This window comes from Petaurus breviceps, unplaced genomic scaffold (genome assembly GCF_028583685.1).
Source record: "Petaurus breviceps papuanus isolate PSGF00001 unplaced genomic scaffold, PetGlider_PUasm1.0 490, whole genome shotgun sequence".
NCBI classification, from domain to species: domain Eukaryota; kingdom Metazoa; phylum Chordata; class Mammalia; order Diprotodontia; family Petauridae; genus Petaurus; species Petaurus breviceps.
Genome location: NW_027186352.1, coordinates 15,237,587 through 15,257,056, shown reverse-complemented (window position 1 = coordinate 15,257,056; position 19,470 = coordinate 15,237,587). Strand labels below are relative to the sequence as shown.

General features: G+C 39.1%; 1 protein-coding gene across 2 annotated transcripts in view; it reads right to left on the bottom strand.

Annotated features, from left to right (window-relative positions):
• The window catches only part of PRKG1 (protein kinase cGMP-dependent 1), a 1,429,727-nt gene that overhangs the window by 460,867 nt on the left and 949,390 nt on the right, over positions 1-19,470 (bottom strand). For both annotated transcript variants that reach the window (XM_069101811.1, XM_069101810.1), the window contains exon 4: positions 13,591-13,696. In XM_069101811.1, the coding sequence (XP_068957912.1) occupies positions 13,591-13,696 (106 nt within the window). The remainder of the gene's footprint in view (positions 1-13,590; positions 13,697-19,470) is intronic.

Here is a 19,470-nt window from a genome sequence, read left to right as displayed (position 1 = left end):
AGAGAGAGGTTAATAGAGAAGAAAATTCATACTCTCCTTTAAGAAAGGTCTGAGAAAGATCCAGCACTAGTCCTATATAACAGATTAAAGTATTGGAGTACCTGCTGGCTAACTCTGTCCAATGTAGCACCACTGACCAGTGTTACAGATGACATCACTGGCCCACACAGGAATTATGACAATCTTCTGTTGCTCTCTTTCAAACATCAGCAGATCTCAGAACTGCTCAAAAGCATTACTTGTTTAAATCACCCTCCAGCTCAGCTTGGCCTTAGATCCCCTCTCCCTTCATTCCTTCTCCCTCAGCCTTGCTCTCCTCGGGCTGTTGTTCTCCATTTGTCAGCCTGTTCTCCATTTGTACATCTGGCATGGGCCAGGCTGACATATTTTAAGCTTCCAGGGAGATGTGAAACCCAACTTCTTAATACTTCAATCAGTTGAAGATTTTCCTTTGCACTCAATAAGAGTCCCCCCATGAGAGAGATACTCTTACATTGCCTCTTTTATGTTTTTAAGTGTTTGATAAAGAGGACTGGTTATGTATTTGTGGCTCTTGGAGCCTCAGAGTTGAAAATGTGCAGCTGAGCTAAGTTATAGTAAGGAGTGTTTTTTAAAGTTACAGTATCCAAACTTACTCTGGAGACAAAATCCAGCAGGATTTTCAAGTTTCTGGATTATGCCTGTACCAGTGTTAGCTTCTGTCCAGTACTGAAGGCACTAAGGGGCTCACTAAACTTTGAACACACTGGTATTCCTCTGATAAGGAGGCTGTTTGGATGGAGCTTGAGTGTGCTGTACTGGGACCCGAGTCCTGCTTTAAAATTTGAACTCTGATACTTACGATCATAGATTTGGATGGAGAAGGAACTTGAAATTAACTGGCACAAACCCTTCATTTTACAGATGAGGAAATTAGGCCCCTGAGAAGTTGCTGTCCCAAGTAGTACAGTCCAGTCCAATTTCTAACTCCTAAAACTGCCATGCTCAACATTGCCCCTTATTATCTGTATGACCCTTCACTACTCACTTCTACATGTAGGGCCTCAGCACCTTTATGTGAAAAATAAAGAGGTTGGAATAAATGATTTCTATAACCTCTCTGAGAATGAAATTCTCTGATACTAGATTAGTCTATCATGGGACAGAAAGGAAAAGAATAGACCTGGATTCTCTTTAGTAGATTCATCTTTCGTGATGGGCATAATATGAGACCAAGGCATCACACCCTTCTCTTTATGGATGATAGATTTAGAACTAGAAGCTACATAATGAATAGCAAATCCAGTCTTCTCATTAGGAAACAGGTCCTGACTCGGAGAATGACTTGTCCACAATTGTATGGGTAGTAAGCATTGGGGGTGGGATTTGAACCCATATCCTGTGAACCCTCAAACTTTTCTGATTTCCCTACATCACTCTACCTCCCTAGAAGATTCAAAACATTATTTCCTGGAAAGGAGAAGGGTTGCTACTGTAGAAACGATGTGCTGTATGCTTCATTAACCATGCACAAGAATTAGAAAGACAGACTTTTGCACATGTTGAATTCAGTGTGACTATACATGAAATGTGAGGATGACTAATATTTTTATAATTAGAAACAGGCAAGTGTAGGCTCACACTTCCTTAAAATGGATACAGATACTGGCTCAAATGCAAAATGAAAATGGGAAATTAATGATTATTTTTATAACAATCCATTTTTCAAGTCATCCTTAATGAGAATGGATCTTCTCCAATGGACTGGGCTGTGAGCAAGCAACGCTAGATATAGCATAAAGCAACTCCCTTCTGTTAAAGCTTCCCATTATTTCCTTCAGTGCAAGTGCTGTAGAACCCATATCTGAATTGAATGTGATAATTTGGGGGAAAAGCTCTCGTAGAGTTATCATTTAAGCAGTCAATACATCTGCCGCTTCTCTTCTGAAAAATGAACTGAGAAATTCCTAAAGTGCCCTGAGATGCTATGTCCTTTTAGAACTTATTCAGATGAATTACTGGACACAAATTTGAAACACTGGCACACTCAATTACAGAATCTCAGAAATATGTTAGCAAACAAGGCTTGACTCCCCCCCTCCTTCTTCATTCATATTAAGGAGCAAGAAAATGAAAAAAAAAGAGATAACATTTTTGTGAGGGCATTTCCCATTCCCCCAAAATTCAAGGATAAAAGAAGATAAGGGTTCTTTGTAATAAAAAAATGGATAACTGAGGGGACATTTGTGCTTCTTAAATTGAAGGCAATGATTCTAGAGACCAGTTATTAAAAGAAGATAGAGATTGAGATACACATACACACATATATATATTATTCGTGCATACACACATACATCCTTGACACGCATATATAGAACATATAGTGACATATATATACACACACACATACATACATCCTTTGGATTTGCCCCCTTTTCTCCATTCACACAGCCTCTACCCTAGTTTGAGCTCTCATATTAGCTCACCTGAACTAAAGAACTAGTCTATTCATTGGCTCCCTTCTCCTTATCTCTCCTCTTTTTTTTGTGATATTCCACAAATCAGTCCATATCACTCCTAATAGGAAATATTCAATGGTTCCCTGTCAGCACTGAGAAAGAATGGGAAGTTCTCCATTTAGAATTTAAGGAGATTGACACTGACTTCTCCCTCTCTTTAAGGCTAGTTTAAATCTCTCTGCTACACATTCTCCGTCCCAAGCAAAATGGCACGCTTGCTGTGCCCCACATGTGCCTGCCCATCTCTTGCCTACACTCTTTTGCGCAGGCTTTCTCTCATGCTTAGAATGGGGTCCCTTCTACACCCCACTCTTTTAAAGATCCAGCTTCCTTTAAAATCCCAGGGTACCTCCTAAACCAAGCATGTGCTTATTTCTCTTCTGCCAATCTTCTCTTCCTTTCCCTCTTGAAATTACGCTGGGCTAACTCCATGTACTTTGTATTTCCTACTCTCTGTGTTCACTGTTTTCTCCAACAAAGAAAGACAATGAGTGATTTCAATTTTGTCTTTGTATCTCCATCATCTAGGACAGTTCTTTAGACACAATAAATACTTAATAAATATTTACCCAATTGTTGGATTTGGAAGACATTGTCAAGTAGAATCAAGAAAGTAGGAAATATCTGAAATATATGAATGGTCATATTAACTAAATTCTGTTTTTAAGAACTACCAATGGTCAGGACAAGGATTGGTCATAGGGAGATGTGGATGGAGCATGTTTTCTTCTCCCCACACCAACTCCTATCCAAGAATGTCATCCCACATGATGGCTAATATCTGATGTTATAATATTGGATATTCATTTCATTTTGCCAGGAGCTATACCCTGTGATTTAAGTCCAACTGGAGGATATCCAAGCATCCTTTATGTCCATAAGTCAAGGATCTGTTCATTCATCAATATGAGTCACTGGTATGATTCCACCAAGACCGTTGATACCCATCTATGGCAACAGGTTCTATTTCCAAGTTTCCATGGCTAAAAATTATATCATCTCAGGACCAATATGTTGATAAATCTCAATTAACATAATAAGGGGTCCTCAGAAAATAGACATACCATCTTGGAGCCTCAGTTTCTTCATATGCAAGTTGAGGGGGTTAGACTTGATGGCTTTAAGATTCCTTCCAGTTCTACACCTCTGATCCCCTGATGAATGGAACATGAAGGTTTTCATCTTGGTACAGTACCTGTCAGAGTTTGGACTCCACTGGGAAAGCCTACATAAATACAAGCTTACTTCCATAATCATCCCTGTGGTCTTAAGGTAAAACAGACCTGTCTTAAAATATTGTTTTTCTCCAAGTAAAAAAAGTGAAAGATGTGATGTGTCATGCCAAGGTGCCAAAGATATGATTATAGAATGGTATTAAAGTTTCTTTAGCTTGGTAGAGGAAGGATTTACAAATGCAGCACTGACATTACCTGAGCAATCAAGAATTACTGTTTTTCTTTTCATCCATATTGAGGATGATGAAATAGGTACTTAGCTGCCCCAAGAATGATGGAGGTTATCTGGCAAGGGTCATGAGATATTGGATCATAGGCTTGGCTCATCTATTAAAAATTCCTACTCTAGAGATTTTGAGTGAAAGTGTGACAAGTCTTAGGGATCAAAGGAAGAAAATCTCTTTGGGGATTCTAAAAATCTTGGGGTATCAGGTTAAAAAATAAAGACTTATCAGAGGAAAAGGATTGGTTTTAGGACAATGGGTAAACAATAATTTGTTTTAGGTTGTAACTGGAGAGAAGAGTAAAGGGAAACTATGACCATAATAGACAGACATCCCTTAAAAGTCTCAAAGCTCCAAGCTCTATGTCAGGGGACCCTGCCATAGCAAAGTGGGAAGAAATAATAACAGAGGCACCATCCAATGGAGAGCTGAGAGGGCTTTGCTTGCTTCCAAGTGTATTGGAAATAGAGAGAAATTGGCTGGCTAGAGAGTCAGGAGACATAGCCCCCCCCCCCCCCCATTGTTTGGCCATTAGCTATCTGTGTCAGTACTTAAGCATTTATTTAGTGTGCTAAGAATTGAGCATACAGAGAAACCCAAATCTATGGTGGCATTCCTCTCTGGGCTGGACTCCAACTCTCTAGAATTTCTCTTCCATATCACAGCAATGACTTCACTCTGGAAGTTGACTTTACCCCTGAACTTCTCACCCTAGAAATATACTCTGCCCCTGTGGCCCCTTCCCCTGAATTGCTGGCTTATCCTAGAACTTTTATTTGAAGTGAAGAGCATGGGCCTTCTCTGGTCTTCGGTCATTATTCTCTACACTTCCTCTACCAAAATCTGACTTGGTTTCCTTCTCTCACCCCCATCTTTCAGCATCTTTTTTATAGGCTGTCTTCCTTCATTAGAACAGAGACTCCTTGAAAGTAGGGACTGTTCTTTTTCTGCTTTTGTTGTATTCCCAGAATTTTGCATAATTCCTGGCACACATGACTTAATACATGCTTGTTGATTTGACTTGGTCTGCAACCTCAAGAAGCTCACATTCTAATGGCATAGATAAAGTTCAAGTAACCACTATGGTCATGTGACTTAACCTGGTCCAGATGCAGTTTCCTCATTTAAGAAAACTGTAGAATGATTATCTGGTATCTAAGTTTTCTCTGAGGTTTAAAATTTGGGATTCTTTGACTCGATAGGAAAAATGCAATATGTGAAAGGTAGCATGGCATATTGGATGGAAAATTGGTCTCAGAGTCAGAGAGATCTGGGTTCAAGTATTGCTTTTGGTATATAGTGGTCATGAGACCCTGGGCATGTCACTTAAACCTCATGACATTCCAGGCTTCTAAGTGCATCCGTCAATCTAAGTGTAGTGATCATATTACTCTTTGGCAGAGGGGGAGAGAGTTCCTTCCCTGGTAATTTTCTACATAGATCAAATCACATATCAAATAGTAGGGCATATTGTTTTGAAACTGGGGTGGCTAAAATGACTTTTGCTGTGTTCTATTCAGTACCTAGAAAATGTAAAAGTGAAACACACAAATGTGTATGTGTGTGCACATATACACATGTGTATATGTATATGTATGAATATATACATATATATTTTTATATGCAGTTCTATTTTCTCTACTGGGTAGTGTATCTATGAGAGTGCATGTAACATGATGCAGTAGGAAATTATCTGAATTTATTTTTTAAGGATATGTAAATATCTCCTATGCTTCTTAGTACCTTACCACCTTGTTCTTTCCCTCTTTGGCGCCTCAGCTTCATCTTATACCTGGGCTGAATAAGATGACTCTAAAGTACCTTTTAGCCCCAGGTCACCTCTACACATTGTAATTGTTGGCTAATATTCCAGTGCTTACAGAATACTGAGGGGCTGCATTTTGAATTAGACTAAAGGAGTGTTTTATCCCTGATTCCCTCCTCTAATAGATCCTGTGGGCCTGGAGTTCTATCCCCTTGGATCTACAAGACTATGCCACTGGAGGGCAAGGGCTTACAGATCCTAACAATCTAGAAAGACTTGGAGTGCGGGACCAGAAACAGAACTTCTGTCTGTTGTATGAAGACCAGTATGGCCAGGCGAGTTTAGAGAAGTTCACGACCTCTAGTTCAATCCCTTCAGTTTTCATATGAGGAAACTTAGAGAAGTGATATTACTTGCCCAAGTCCATCCATAATAAATAACAGTCCAAAACCAGTGTTCTTTGGCAAATGGGTGCCCAAGAACAATGGATAACCCTTCCATTTAAGGACTGTGATTTTCTTCAGGGGCAGAAAGCTTGCACAGAGGAGCTGGGCCTCAGGAGACTTTCCTGACCACTGTGTAAATAGGCAGTACTTGTTTGTTAATGTTTGGAGACAATCCTGGGAACAACTCAAGACTGGCTCAAGCTTGTTTCTGCTCTGTCTTCTTGTTTGCTCTCTACCCAAGCAGTATAAATAGTACAGACAGTTACACTCCTCAGGACCAAGGGATCAATGGGTGGGTCTAGGAGACATGTCAGGTGTGGAACTTGACCACTGAGGAGTCTGATAGCAGGACCAGAAAAGGGGTCCAGGATGGATCACTTTTCTTAAAAGGTTGCATCAATACAAGATTTTTCCTGTGACCAGAAACAATGGCAAATGGTCAGTTTGCAGAAGAGCTTGCAGGCCTGTGTAATAAGCAGTGGTGTTAGTAATATCATCATCATTCATATTCTTCAGAGTTCTGTAGGAACATCTGCATTTGTTATGGGAACTAGGGAATGCAGGTGTAGGTAAGAAGCCTCTGGAGGGTTAAGAGAATGAGTTCAGTTTGATGGGGCATTGGGGGCCAGCATGGGGGCCAAACCTCCTGACTGGAGGGCTTAAGATGCACAAACATGTTGGGGCCAGAACGGAAATCAAAACCACTAATGTACAAATATCATGAGACTTGGCAAACCATGTGAGCTGAGTTTCTATGTTTGGGGACTGAGAGATACAGAATCAATCAATTCACCATTTGTTATTAATCAAGAATTTATTATTATGTGCCAGGCATTGTACTATCATCTCAGCTTTAGATAAGGATAAGAATCCTTAAGAGCATTCTTAAAGACGTCTAAGTGATATGGTAGATAGAATGCTAGGTCTGGAATCAGGAAGACTCATCTTCATGAGTTCAAGTCTGGCCTCAGACACCTACCAGCTGTGTGACCCTGGGCATGTCACTGAACTCTGTTTGCCTAAGCTTTTCCATCTATGAAATGAGCTGGAGAAGGAAATGGCAAGTCAATCTAGTATCTCTGCCAAGGAAATCCCAGATGGGGTCACAAAGAGTCAGACCAAACTGAACAAGGATCTTTAGACATCGTGAAAAGCCATGTAGCGTATTAAATAGGGAACTTGACTCGGGAAGACCTATCCTGCCTCAGATATTTGCAAGCTGTGTAACACTGGGCTAGTGATTTCATCTTCCCATGCCTTGGTCTCCTCATTTATAAAATGAGGGATTGGAACTTGACTGCATATGAGGCCCCTTTGAGTTCTAAGTCTGTGATCCAATGGATAGTATGCCAGATTTGGAGTCAGTAAGAGCCAGGATCAGCTCTCACCTCTGCCCTGTACTATATGCTTTTAGATGAGTCCCCTCACTTCCCTCTCTGACCCCCAGCTCCCATCTGTAAAACAGGGAGAGTAGTAATACCCACCTTTCAGGACCGTTGGGAAGGTCAAATGAGATAATGTTTACAAAGCATTTTTGCAAAACTTCAAATACTATACAAAAGAGAATTATTATTATTATTATTATTATTATTAATATCCTGGTGGTGGTGATGATTATTAATTGCACATAATGGGTTAAATAATATAAGTCACAACTTTAGATGACCTAAACCTTCCTGGTCATCATTGTAACTCACTGTAGTAACATCTAATATTTGTTAGGAAGTAGACACAATCAGCTTTTCTCTCATAAAATCTCAGAGCTAGAAGGCTTTCAGAGCATATCTAGTCCTGACCACACCTAAGTAGAAATTCCTTGTGCCACATCCCCCCACCAAGGGGTTACCCAGGCTTTCTTTGATGACCTCTAAGGTAGAGGAAGCCAGGACTTCTTAACCTGACCCATTTCTGGGCACCTCTAATGGTAAGAAGCTTTCCTTATCTCGAGTGACAATGCTGAGCACTCTACAGAATGCTCCTAGCTCTACTCTATGGAGCTAAGCAAAATGAATCTAAAAGCACTTCTACACCAACGCTTTTCACATAATTGAAGAGAGCTGTCAAGCTTTTGCCTCCATGCCTTCTGCTCCCCACCAACATCTCTTCTCCAACTAAACACTCCGTCTACATTCCTTCCATTGATCCATAGTCCTGAGGCACTTCACCATCCTGATTGTGTTCTACAGTTTATTAATGTCCTTTTGAAAATGTAGCACCTTGGCTAGAAGCCAATACTCTAGATGTGATCAAAGGCAGCTTATAACAGGACTCTCATTGTTCCAGTCCCAGTCTCTTTCCCTCTTTTAGTGAAGTGACTTGTTTTTTGCTGACCATGATACAACTGTTGAATTGTATAGCCCTAGCCCTGGGAGCTATCCCTCTTTTAATGCAACCTCTTATTCCATTATCTATTTTTGACAATTATATAAAACTGTTGACACCTATTAAACTTGCAATCCACTAAAACAACTAAAACCCAAATTGTTTTCCCCAGGAAAACCACTGTATAAGCATGCCTCTCCCAGACTGGATATATCAAGTTGATCCAAAGAATCAATATACACTTTACATTGAGATGTATCCCATCAACTGCATTTTCTCCTGTTAGGTTTGTCTAGTGTTTTTGTTTATTGGATCCTGACTCGACTTCTGTTGGATAACACTCCCAGCTTTGTGATCCCTGAACTGTCCATAGGTGCCAATGTCAGGGATAAAAATTTGGGTATGTTCTTTTTCATGGTAGTGAAGAATAGGAAATTAAAGAAAGATCACTACTCATCAACTGGGGAATAGCTGAACAAATTGTAATAGAGGAATGAAATGGAATACTATTGGGTTGCCTAAAACATGATGAAAGCAATGGTTTCCTAGATACACTAGGAAGGCATTTATGAACTGATTCAGAATGAAAACAACAGAACAGGAAGAAAAATTTTCAAAGTAACAGCAATGTTGTGAAGAAAAACAACTTTGAAAGGCTTAAGGTCAACACAACAGCCAGTCACAATTCCAGTGTACTGGTGATAATACATGCTATCCATCTCCAGGAAGAGTGGTGATGGACTCAGGGTCCAGAAGGAGACATATATGTTTTTCTAGCATGGTCTTTGGGAATTAGTTTTTATTGACTATGTATATTTGCTACACTTATTTTCCACTGGTGGGATTAAGGGAGAGAGAGAAAACAACATTGTTTTAATTTTTAAAATTAAATAAAAAAGGCATTTTTCATCAGAAAAAAACAGAAACGCAAGCCAAAGCAGTCCATGGGACAGGCCTACGAGGGCGACATTGCATTACAGTTTCCTTGATATTCATCTAGGGTATACAAATAGCAATTAAAATAAAAAAAATAAAAAGACAGATCCTATCATGATTGTGTTATACTATTTGCAATGAAAGGGAATGATAGAATATTCAGAAATCTGACATCAAATGATTAACATGATTCTTCTTATTTTTCTCATTTAAATGGATGAGTGCAACTAGCCAACATAATGAGATATTGATTTTTAGAATTTCATCATCCTATTAGTACAGTACTAGGACAGTCAGGTCATGTACCACACATTAGGTGTTCATGTGAATGGCCATGCAAAAAGAGAAAAAAGGAAAGAAAAAACCATAAAAATGAGCAGAATGGTAAATAATCAGATAGTAGACTGGTTTAAGAAGGAATATGCTCATTTCCATTTCTATTTATCATGTTCTGTGAAGATTTATGCCTGCCTTGTAAGATCATTTGTTAGAATAGATTTTCAGTAGAGTTTTAGGATGCATCTTTAATGTTCATCTGCATTGTATATGATAGAGAATGGAGGGGGGATGCAACAACTAGAGTGGAAAAATGCAGCTAAAATATGATTTATAAACTTTGGGGAAAGAAATCGCATATCTCATCTGGGAGCCAAAGTATTGGGACTACAGTTAAGCTAAGTCATGCAAATTGAAAGTATAATTCTTTGTTGGTTTCTGTTTTCTGAGCTTATTGTAATAACTACCATTGCTCCATTCTCAGGTTATACTCCCCCCACCCAGAATACCCTTATACAACACTAAGGTGCAGCCTCATTTTGCAGAAAAGGAAACCAAAACAAAGAAATGTATAGGCCTCCTCTAAAGGAGAGGGAGCTTTGCGTAATTTAGAGAGCATTGGACTAGAGGCCAGAAGATCTGATCTAGTCCAGAGTCTTAGCCCCGTAATTCATTCACTCATTGTGTGACCTGATGCAGGTCTTTTAACCTCTTTAGGACCTAACTTTCTTACCTATGAAATGGATATAGAGACACTTCTACAATCTATTAATCTGAGTTGTTGGAAAGGTTTGATGAGATATAACTGTGCAGGAATGTTGATTAATTTCCATAGAAGGTTCATTGCTTACATCTTTGAAAACTTCAGACTAGAAGAGGGAATGTTTTTAACTTAGTCACTTCTTAGAATAATGTAAATTTAAAATAACCTGAAGGTCTGGGAGAGGAAGACACTGAGAAAATCCTAAACATGGTCTCCAGATATGTAGCATCTGCTGATTTCCTTTTGGACCGTGATGAGAATTCTTCCACCAGTGATGTCATTTCAATGTCAACTTGCAGTAGGCAAAAATGAATTTTACTTTTGTCTTCAAGTCCAAGATCTCTACTAGAGTATCTAGATCCTCCTCCTCTTTTTTCACTTGAATTATTATTATTATTAGAGGAAGAAACTCCCTCCAATAATCAATGTAGATCAGCAACTTCTTTACACACAATAGTCTTGGAGTGCAGGCTGGGCCATTGATGAAGGAAGTAACTTTCCCAGTATGAAATAGCTCAGAAGTGTCAGGGGTGGGGCTTGAACTCAGATCTTAACTTGTAGGATGTCTTTTTATCACAAATATATGTATGTTTGAATATACATGTATATATATATACATCTATGTATGTTGCATGTATAATATAGGTATATGTTGTAGGCATACATATGTGCATATGTGTGTGTGACTTCCTGGCACGTGAGTCATTTTAAATTAAATTGATTTTAACTGATCTGAAAGACTAAGCAATCCATTGGAGATATCTTTATCTTTTAAGTAGGTACAATATTTTTGGAGATGCACAAAAATTAATAGCTTCCAAAGGTTAATATTCCATTGGTTGGGCTCTCAACCAGACTCATTCAATCTCAGGACAGGTCACAATGGTCCATTAACTGATTTAGTTTCTATGCATATGACTAAGAGAAGGACTGTGACTTCAGGTGCAACATTAGGAGTGAGACTGGACACTTGGATGATCATTGGCCACCAAGACTTCTGAATTCCACAGTGTCTGGAATGCTTCAAGTCCTGTGCAATGTCACTGAGAGGCCTTGACTCTGGCCCCATTATTTCCATGCTAGCTCAGGCCCTGAAGGATGCTATCATTAGCCATCCATTAAATATTTGACCACTTTTCTCCTATCAGCAGCAAGTGAATATGGAGATTGAGCAATTTATAAAAGCTGAGTCAGAGACCAAACAACTTAGCTACATGAAATGCCATGAGAGAAAATATTAATTGTCAAATCTTTGGGTTCCCTGACACTGTCACAAAATAGGGAGAAGAAAAAGAGACAACCTGTGCATCTTTCAGCAAATTTTGGATAAATTTCCCACATTTCAATGACAAAACAGGCAAAAACAGGCTAATTGACAAGTTATTTCATTAGGCTTGTTTTAATAGGAATGTTTCAAGTAAAAACTCCAAAGGTAGTCTCTCTCTCTCTCTCTCTCTCTCTCTCTCTCTCTCTCTCTCTCTCTCTCTCTCTCTCTCTCTCTCTCTCTCTCTCTCTCTCTGCCTCTGTCTGTCTGTCTGTCTGTCTGTCTGTCTGTCTCTCTCTCTCTCTGGATTTCTCTGTGGAGGCAGCATGAGGCGGTGCACCATTCATTGGTTCTGAAGAAATAGGGCTGGGATTCAGACATTAACCTTGACATCTTCCCCTTGTGTGACCTCAGGGAAGTTATTGAACTTCTCTGGGCCTTGGTTTCATCTCATGAAAAGTGAACCATTGCTCAAGATGGCCTTTGAGCCAGCTTTAAAATTATGAACTTGTCATGATATGTTTATTTTCCCTTGTAAAATTGAGTCTCTTTGAGGGGACAGTTTGTTTTGTCTTGTATCCCTGTGCCTAGTCCACAGCAGGCATTTCAAAGGATTGTAGACTACAGTTTGCATAAATTTCGTGGACCATCTAGTCCACCTTTCTCATCTGACAGAGGAGGAAACTGAGGTCTGGAGAGTTTGTCATTTATCCAAGGGGATGAAGGTGATAGGCATCAATGGTGGCATGTGAAGTCAAGTCTTTGGTCTCAGTCACACTTTCTCTTACTGTGCCCCTCCACCTTCTCTAAAAGCTGCTTGTATCAATGAAGGAATTCTGACTGGATCACAGGAAATAATTTCATTTTGCTTCCAAAGGAGGGCGATGGTCACCTCCTTCAGCCCTTATTACCACACGCAACCTGACCTCCCTCAAAATAAACAGTTTCGTGAAAGGAAAATGTTTGAGATTTCAGATCGGTAATAGGGGCTTCATCTAATTGAAGAAATTAAACTCAGGATTAAGGAATAATGTGTGTCTCCTTTGTATTATTCATCTGACTTACTGTTATTCCTCATTCAGCAGGAAGCTTTTTCAGGGGGGAGTTGCCATACATGACTGCTTGGAAAATGAACCAGATGTGTCATTATCGATTGGTTGGTAGGAGAAAAAAATATAAGGTGGTGATCCATTCTGCACCTGGTCAACACTCATTTATTTCTTTGAAATGATTTCCTTCTGAAAGAAACTTTGAGTGCCTTCCCTGTTTTCTATGTCAATTATCATAGGATTATAGATAATAGGATTATAAATCCACCTACCTCTCAGGATTGTCCCGTGTATCAAATGGGATTATGTTGTTTTGTGTGTTTTTATTTTTTACAACAGGCCTTTTTCTTTTTTCCCACTTAAGAGTATTTTTTCCAATTACATGTAAAAATAGTTTTCAACATTCACTTTTATAAGATTTTGAATTCCAATTTTTCTCCCTCCTTTCCTTCCCTGTCCCCTCCCCGAAACAGCAAGCAATGGACTCTACAGGTACAATAATATTAAATATATTTCCACATTAGTCATGTTGTGAAAGAAGAATCAGAACAAAAGGGAAAAAAAGAAATGAGATTATACTATAAAATGTTTTGCACAGAGCCTGGCACAGGGGAGGAGCTTGATAAATATCACTTCCCTTCTCCCCCTTCCCTTAAAATTGGGAAGGCCCTTGAATTCTGCCAGGAAGCATGACTTCCCCTTACTCCCCCAACCCACTTGTCACCAGCGTGGGCAAGGCACAATGCTACAAACAAGATGCAGAGCAGCCAAGAAGACACACAATCCCAAAGGGGATGAGGACAACATCCTACCTTTTCAAAAACTCCATGTACTCTGTGTGCTTGATGAGGCCTGTCCTCATCATTATTGTCTGGAAACATTGTCGATCAATGGCCCAGAGTTTCACATTTACCAGAGCTGGAAAAAAACACAAAACAAAACAGGAAAGACTCAATTAGCAAATTCCTCAATGAACTACATCTGGCAACCAAGATTAGTTATAAGAAAGTAGGCACACGATTGGTCTTTCCTCCACATTTTGAAGTATGCATCAGGATGCTCCACTCAGTCCTGAAAGCCCATGGAGTACTACAAATGAGAAACATTTGAATATACTGCCATTATTGCCCTGGATGGGGAGCTGTCTCTGGTGGTGGAGCTCCTAAGGGACAGAGGCTTAGTGGCAATCTGGTATATTTCCAAAAACCTATATGAAAGAATGCACAGAGAGAACACCAGAGGATTCTAAGGAATATTCCCTAGATCAGTAACTATACTGAAGGCTGTTAAATCATTCAGCATGAAGGATTTTCAATTGGAAAAGGCAGAGAAACTCATATTGAGGCATAGGGGATAATTCAACATTACTATCATGGAAATAATGACTAAACAGACTTTTATTCAAAAAGCTTGTTTCTTTTTTAAGTAAACTGCAACCTGTACTCAAAGTTGTCTTCTGGGGACATCTACATGAGAAAATCAGACATAAATACTCCAGTGGATAGATGGTCTAATCATTGTGGGCATTCCTTCCAATGATACCGATAGCCCTCTGTCCTTGCTTGTCCTTCTTAGATGACTTTTGTCTATGTCTTTTCATAAATACTGACATAGTGGGCATATAAGTGTGCTTTGGAGGAACAGTTCTCTTGATATCTGAAGGATTCCAATGAGACTTGTAAGCAATCCAAAGTCATCCTTTGCTCTTCCCATGTGACCAGGTCACCCTCTTTTTTTAATTCTCGTAATTTTATTTTTTGAATTTTTTCTTATTATCCATAGTTTACACATGAGGAAACTGAGGTTAAGAGATAAATGACTTACCCATGCTCTCCTAACTAGTTAGCATCAGAGAAAGTAGTCCAACCCAAATTTGTGCTAGGATAACAAGAGAACATTTTTCTGTCTTTCTTATGTTAAGGAATGTTACTAACTTTAGAGTATAAACAAAGCATTCATGAAGAGATAAAGATACAGGAAGCCAGAGAGCCCATTTCTCCACTGGCGTCAGTGTGCCAGATAGATCCAAACAAGTGTCCCTGTTGACATTCTTGTATACAAGCCCCTCCGCTAGATTAAAGTCAGGCAGTCTGCTTGGAGAAGTAGGGGTAGGAACAAGGAGTAAGCCTCAGTAGGCAGGACAGGAGAAGGGCGCAGGAGAGAGTTGACAGGTCACAGCTTTTAGGCAGAGTTATAACTAAAGGCAATGGTGGGAGGTGGGTAGGAAATGAGAGGAGACAGGTCAGTTTTAGGCAACAGCATCCCTTTAAAGGGTAGTGTTGAGGTGGCTAGGTGGCACAGTGAATAGAGCACTGGCCCTGGAGTCAGGAGGACCTGAGTTCAATTCCGGCCTCAGACACTTAACAAAAAAATTAGCCATGTGACCTTGGGCAAGTCACTTAACCCCACTTGCCCTACAAAAAGCAAAAATAAATAAATTCCCTGATGTGAAGCTAAGAATTGCTGAGTGCTTATGGGACTGGATGATGACTTATCCCTGGTTATCCATTTACCAGGGGCAAATGATGTTTAGTGACAAGTTTGGGCAGAATTCAAGACACACACACACACACATCTATCTATCTATCTATCTATCTATCTATCTATCTATCTATCTATCTATCTACACATATACTCCTACACACATACACACATGTATAAAGGTATATATACATATATATATAATCTGTATATATGCATATATGTGTATGTGTATATATAAAATTTAATTAGCATCTATTAAGCACTATGTTACAGGCACTGTGCTCACCACTTTATAAATACCTTGCTTTATTCTCACAACAATCCTAGGAGGAAGATCATGTTACTATTCCTATTTTACAGAAAATGAAACTGAGGTAGACAGAGGTCAAGAGGCTTCCCTAGAGGAGGGTAGTTACTGAGTGTCTGAGGTCAGATTCTCATTTCAGTCTTTCTGACTCTATTCACTGTTCCACTTAGTTGCCTCTGTTTTGTGAATGACTGCATTAACATATCCTATACAGGGGGTTCTGAAAAATCTTAAGGAAATTTTAAGATCTTAATAAAAATAAACTGCGTTGAGATATTTGCGGCACCCTATATAATGCCTTTGGCTTCCTGGGCAATTCTTGGGATGCTTCTTTACTGAATATAGGTAAGAAAAATTTTCACTGTTAACTTAGGGCTCATAGAGTTAGAAATAGAATTGGTAAGGACCTAAGAGGCCATTCATCCCATCCCCTTCCATATGAGGAAAACAGGTTCATTGTGACTATCTGAAGTGACTAAGGCAGTCATCACTTGGTTATGTGCTCTCCATACTACCCTCTCCCAATCATGTCTAGAAATGTGCCTTTTATTTTGGTTGAGAGCCATGATTCTCTTAGTGAGGAGAAATCCCATTGTGGAAACATCTTCTGCTAGCACAGATTAGCACCTCCTCTGTAACCTAGAGGCTTAGACCTGGGACCCAAAGTATAAATGGCCCTGGGCCATAGAGAAACAAAGATTGAACCTGAGTCTTCCATATTCTAAGGATGACACCCCAGCCATCATGACAGACTCCTTCCAAGTACTACACAGAGTAGGCTTTTAACACTGATTGTTGATTTTTGTTTTCAATAAGCAGCTATGAGGATGACTTGCCAAAATCTGTAAGGCAAGCTTAGCTGATTCTTCCATACTTGCCTTCATAATTCATATCATGCCCCAGTGCCTCCCTGTGAAAAATGCATCCAGCTCCACAGTATCATTAGTTCCCCTTTCAAAGTGCCATTGAAATGACTCTAAATATGCTTCTTCTTCATTGGACAGATAGAGATTGTCAGATAATGACTCCAGCTTAATGGTTGTGTAAATGTCCCGATGACCTCGGGCAGGATGCCCAAACTTTGCTTTGTTTTTGGCAAAAGGGGCCATGACTCAAGTCACTGTGATAGTCACGCATAACTAATATTCACCTTGTCCCATTGTCAAATGATAGCTTTGTTGGCTGTGACTAAAGGATTTGTTCCCGTAAACCATTGCTAAGAGACAAGAGGGTTATTATTTTCCTAAGTGGAAAGAGGAAAACACTTTAAATGAACTTTGCATTGATCCTAATAGTAAGGGACTGGCTCATCTAAATGGGTTAGGGTGGGCTGACAGAAGCATCTACTTAAGAAATAAAATCCCTCAGACTATATTTAAAGAAAAAAAGATTATTGTAGCCTAACATGTAAGTTGGAAGGTCATTGTTTTCTTCGTCAGTTCAGTTCCTTTTTGCTAAATTATGTGCCAAAAAATCTGTAATTTTCTCAGGTTCAGATCATATACCATTTTTTTCTTTTGTGAAAACATGTGGACATGATCAGTGCTTTGACATCTCTAGAACACTGTGCCCCTTAAGAAGACCCCCAAGCCAAAGAAATTAGTAAGATTTCAAATATAGCACAAGTAAGATCTGACAGAAGGAACAAGCACTCAATGAGGAGGAGGAAAAGGAGGAAGACAGACCTGCATTCTGGCCTTAAGTTTCCTACTGGTCAAATTCATCAGCCTTCTCTGGATCCAGCTTCAGAGAAATATAAAGTAGGCAGCAGTATGGTGAATATGACAAGGGTAAACCTTATTGACTTAGAATAAATGGACACTGGGACCTGGAGAGGTCAGGTCACATGTCTTAGAAGGATAAAGTATTTTTCCAAAGAAATATAGTTTCATTGCATTCAAGTGTCATGAATATATTATGTCCTGTACATAGGATGTTAAAAGTCAAGAGGACCAGTGGGGGTCCAGTCAGGAGCAAAGAGAACTCCCTCCCAAACCCCTCAGGGCCCACTCTCTCTCCAGTAAGAACCATGTGGTATAGACCATCACCAGATTGTCACAGATTTTGAAGTAGTGAGTCACAAATGTTGGCATAGAGAGATTTGTAGTCTTTGTTCAATGCTACATTTGTTTTCCATAATTACAGAAATACATTAAAGGTACTTTCATCCCTTTGGAAGAAAAACTGTCACTCATCACAGTATCAATAATTTTGTTAATATTATGAAAATCCCAAATGCTCCCAAATGAATGCTCAGAACTTAGTATGCACTTCAAAGAACTTGGCATGAGGGCGAGGCCCTCAGAAGGCTCTTCCACAGTTTGCACTGCGACAGCATAGCCTTCAAGAACCTGCTTCCCTTCCAGATGATAAGGAGGCACGAGAGGGGGGGGCACATGCAAAACTAAATTTTAAAACTCATCTACTTGATTCATTTTAACAGAAATAGGCAATTTCACGTTATGGTAATATATCAGCTAATTGGAATCCCTGTTTCTTAGAGATCTATATTATATTCAGTGATCTTTGCTTGACACTTACTCAACAAATATCATGGAATATGATACATAGCTCTAAAGTTAGGACTTTCTAGTACTTACTGTATTGCCATTATTAATTTCTAGTGAAATTATTTAAAAATAAAAGCCATGCAGGACTTTGGCATGCAAGAATGGTTTGAGATCTACATCACTGAAGGAACTCCCAAACTGATGAAATCAAAGATCCCTTTGAATATTTTTACATTATAATTAATCATTCAAATCTTAGCCTTCTTATTTTTACAGTCTTTGAATTGACTATTGCTTCTCTTTTGTAATACAAAGGCTGTAACCACACACACACACATATATCTGTATTGGTATGATTATATATACACAAAAACCTCACTTTTCGGTTCTCTTTCATGTATTAACTTCCCCCAATAATGAGTAAACTCATTGAAGACAGAGATGATATTTCCATTTTGAGCTCTAAACACAGTGTTTCACACATATTCAGTATCTATATATATTTTTCATATACATACACACTTATACGTGTGTGTGTGTGTGTGTGTGTGTGAGATTTTCTTACTTTGTCAGAGGATGACTGTGAGTGTCCTAATATTTATGGAAATGTTAGAGGCCATGATGAAAACCCAGGGAAATTGTCAAGCTGTTGGCCAGGGAGACTCCTTGGGGAACTTTATGTGGAAGTAATGATTTCTCAGGACCTTTCCAACAGTGACCAAAATAGATTTTACTTGCTGAAATGACTAAATCAAAACACATTTTGTGGACTTATAAAAAACAAAGCCATAAACTATGTATCTTACAGTGTCATGCTTACGTTACCAAAAAATAAGATCAATTATAAACAACAATTAACTTTCATTCTCAACCATTGAAGATTTCCTGATAATTTTCTAGGGTGAATTGGTATCTGTTAATTTCAGCGGCTAGAAATAGGGGTACTGCTAGTGTGAGACAGTATGAGTCCCAGATCATTGGTAGTTATTGTGTGACTCAATAAAAAAGTATAAAATGATTCAGTTAACATTGACTTTAAATTTCCTTCCTTCCCTCCCTCCCCTTTTTCTTTCTTTCTTTCTTTCTTTCTTTCTTTCTTTCTTTCTTTCTTTCTTTCTTTCTTTCTTTCTTTCTTTCTTTCTTTCTTTCTTTCTTTCTTTCTCCTTCTTTACTTTCTTTCCTTCTTCCTTCCTTTGGTCCTTCCTTCCTTTCTCTCTTTCTTTCTCTCTTCCTTTCTCTATTTCTTTCTTCCTTTCTCTCTTTCCCTCTTCCTTTCTCTCTTTCTTTCCTTCCTTCCTTCTTTTTCTTTCTCTCTTCCTTTCTCTTTCTCTCTCTCTCTCTCTATTTCTTTCTTTCCTTCCTCCCTTCTTTCTTTCTTTCTCCTTCCTTCC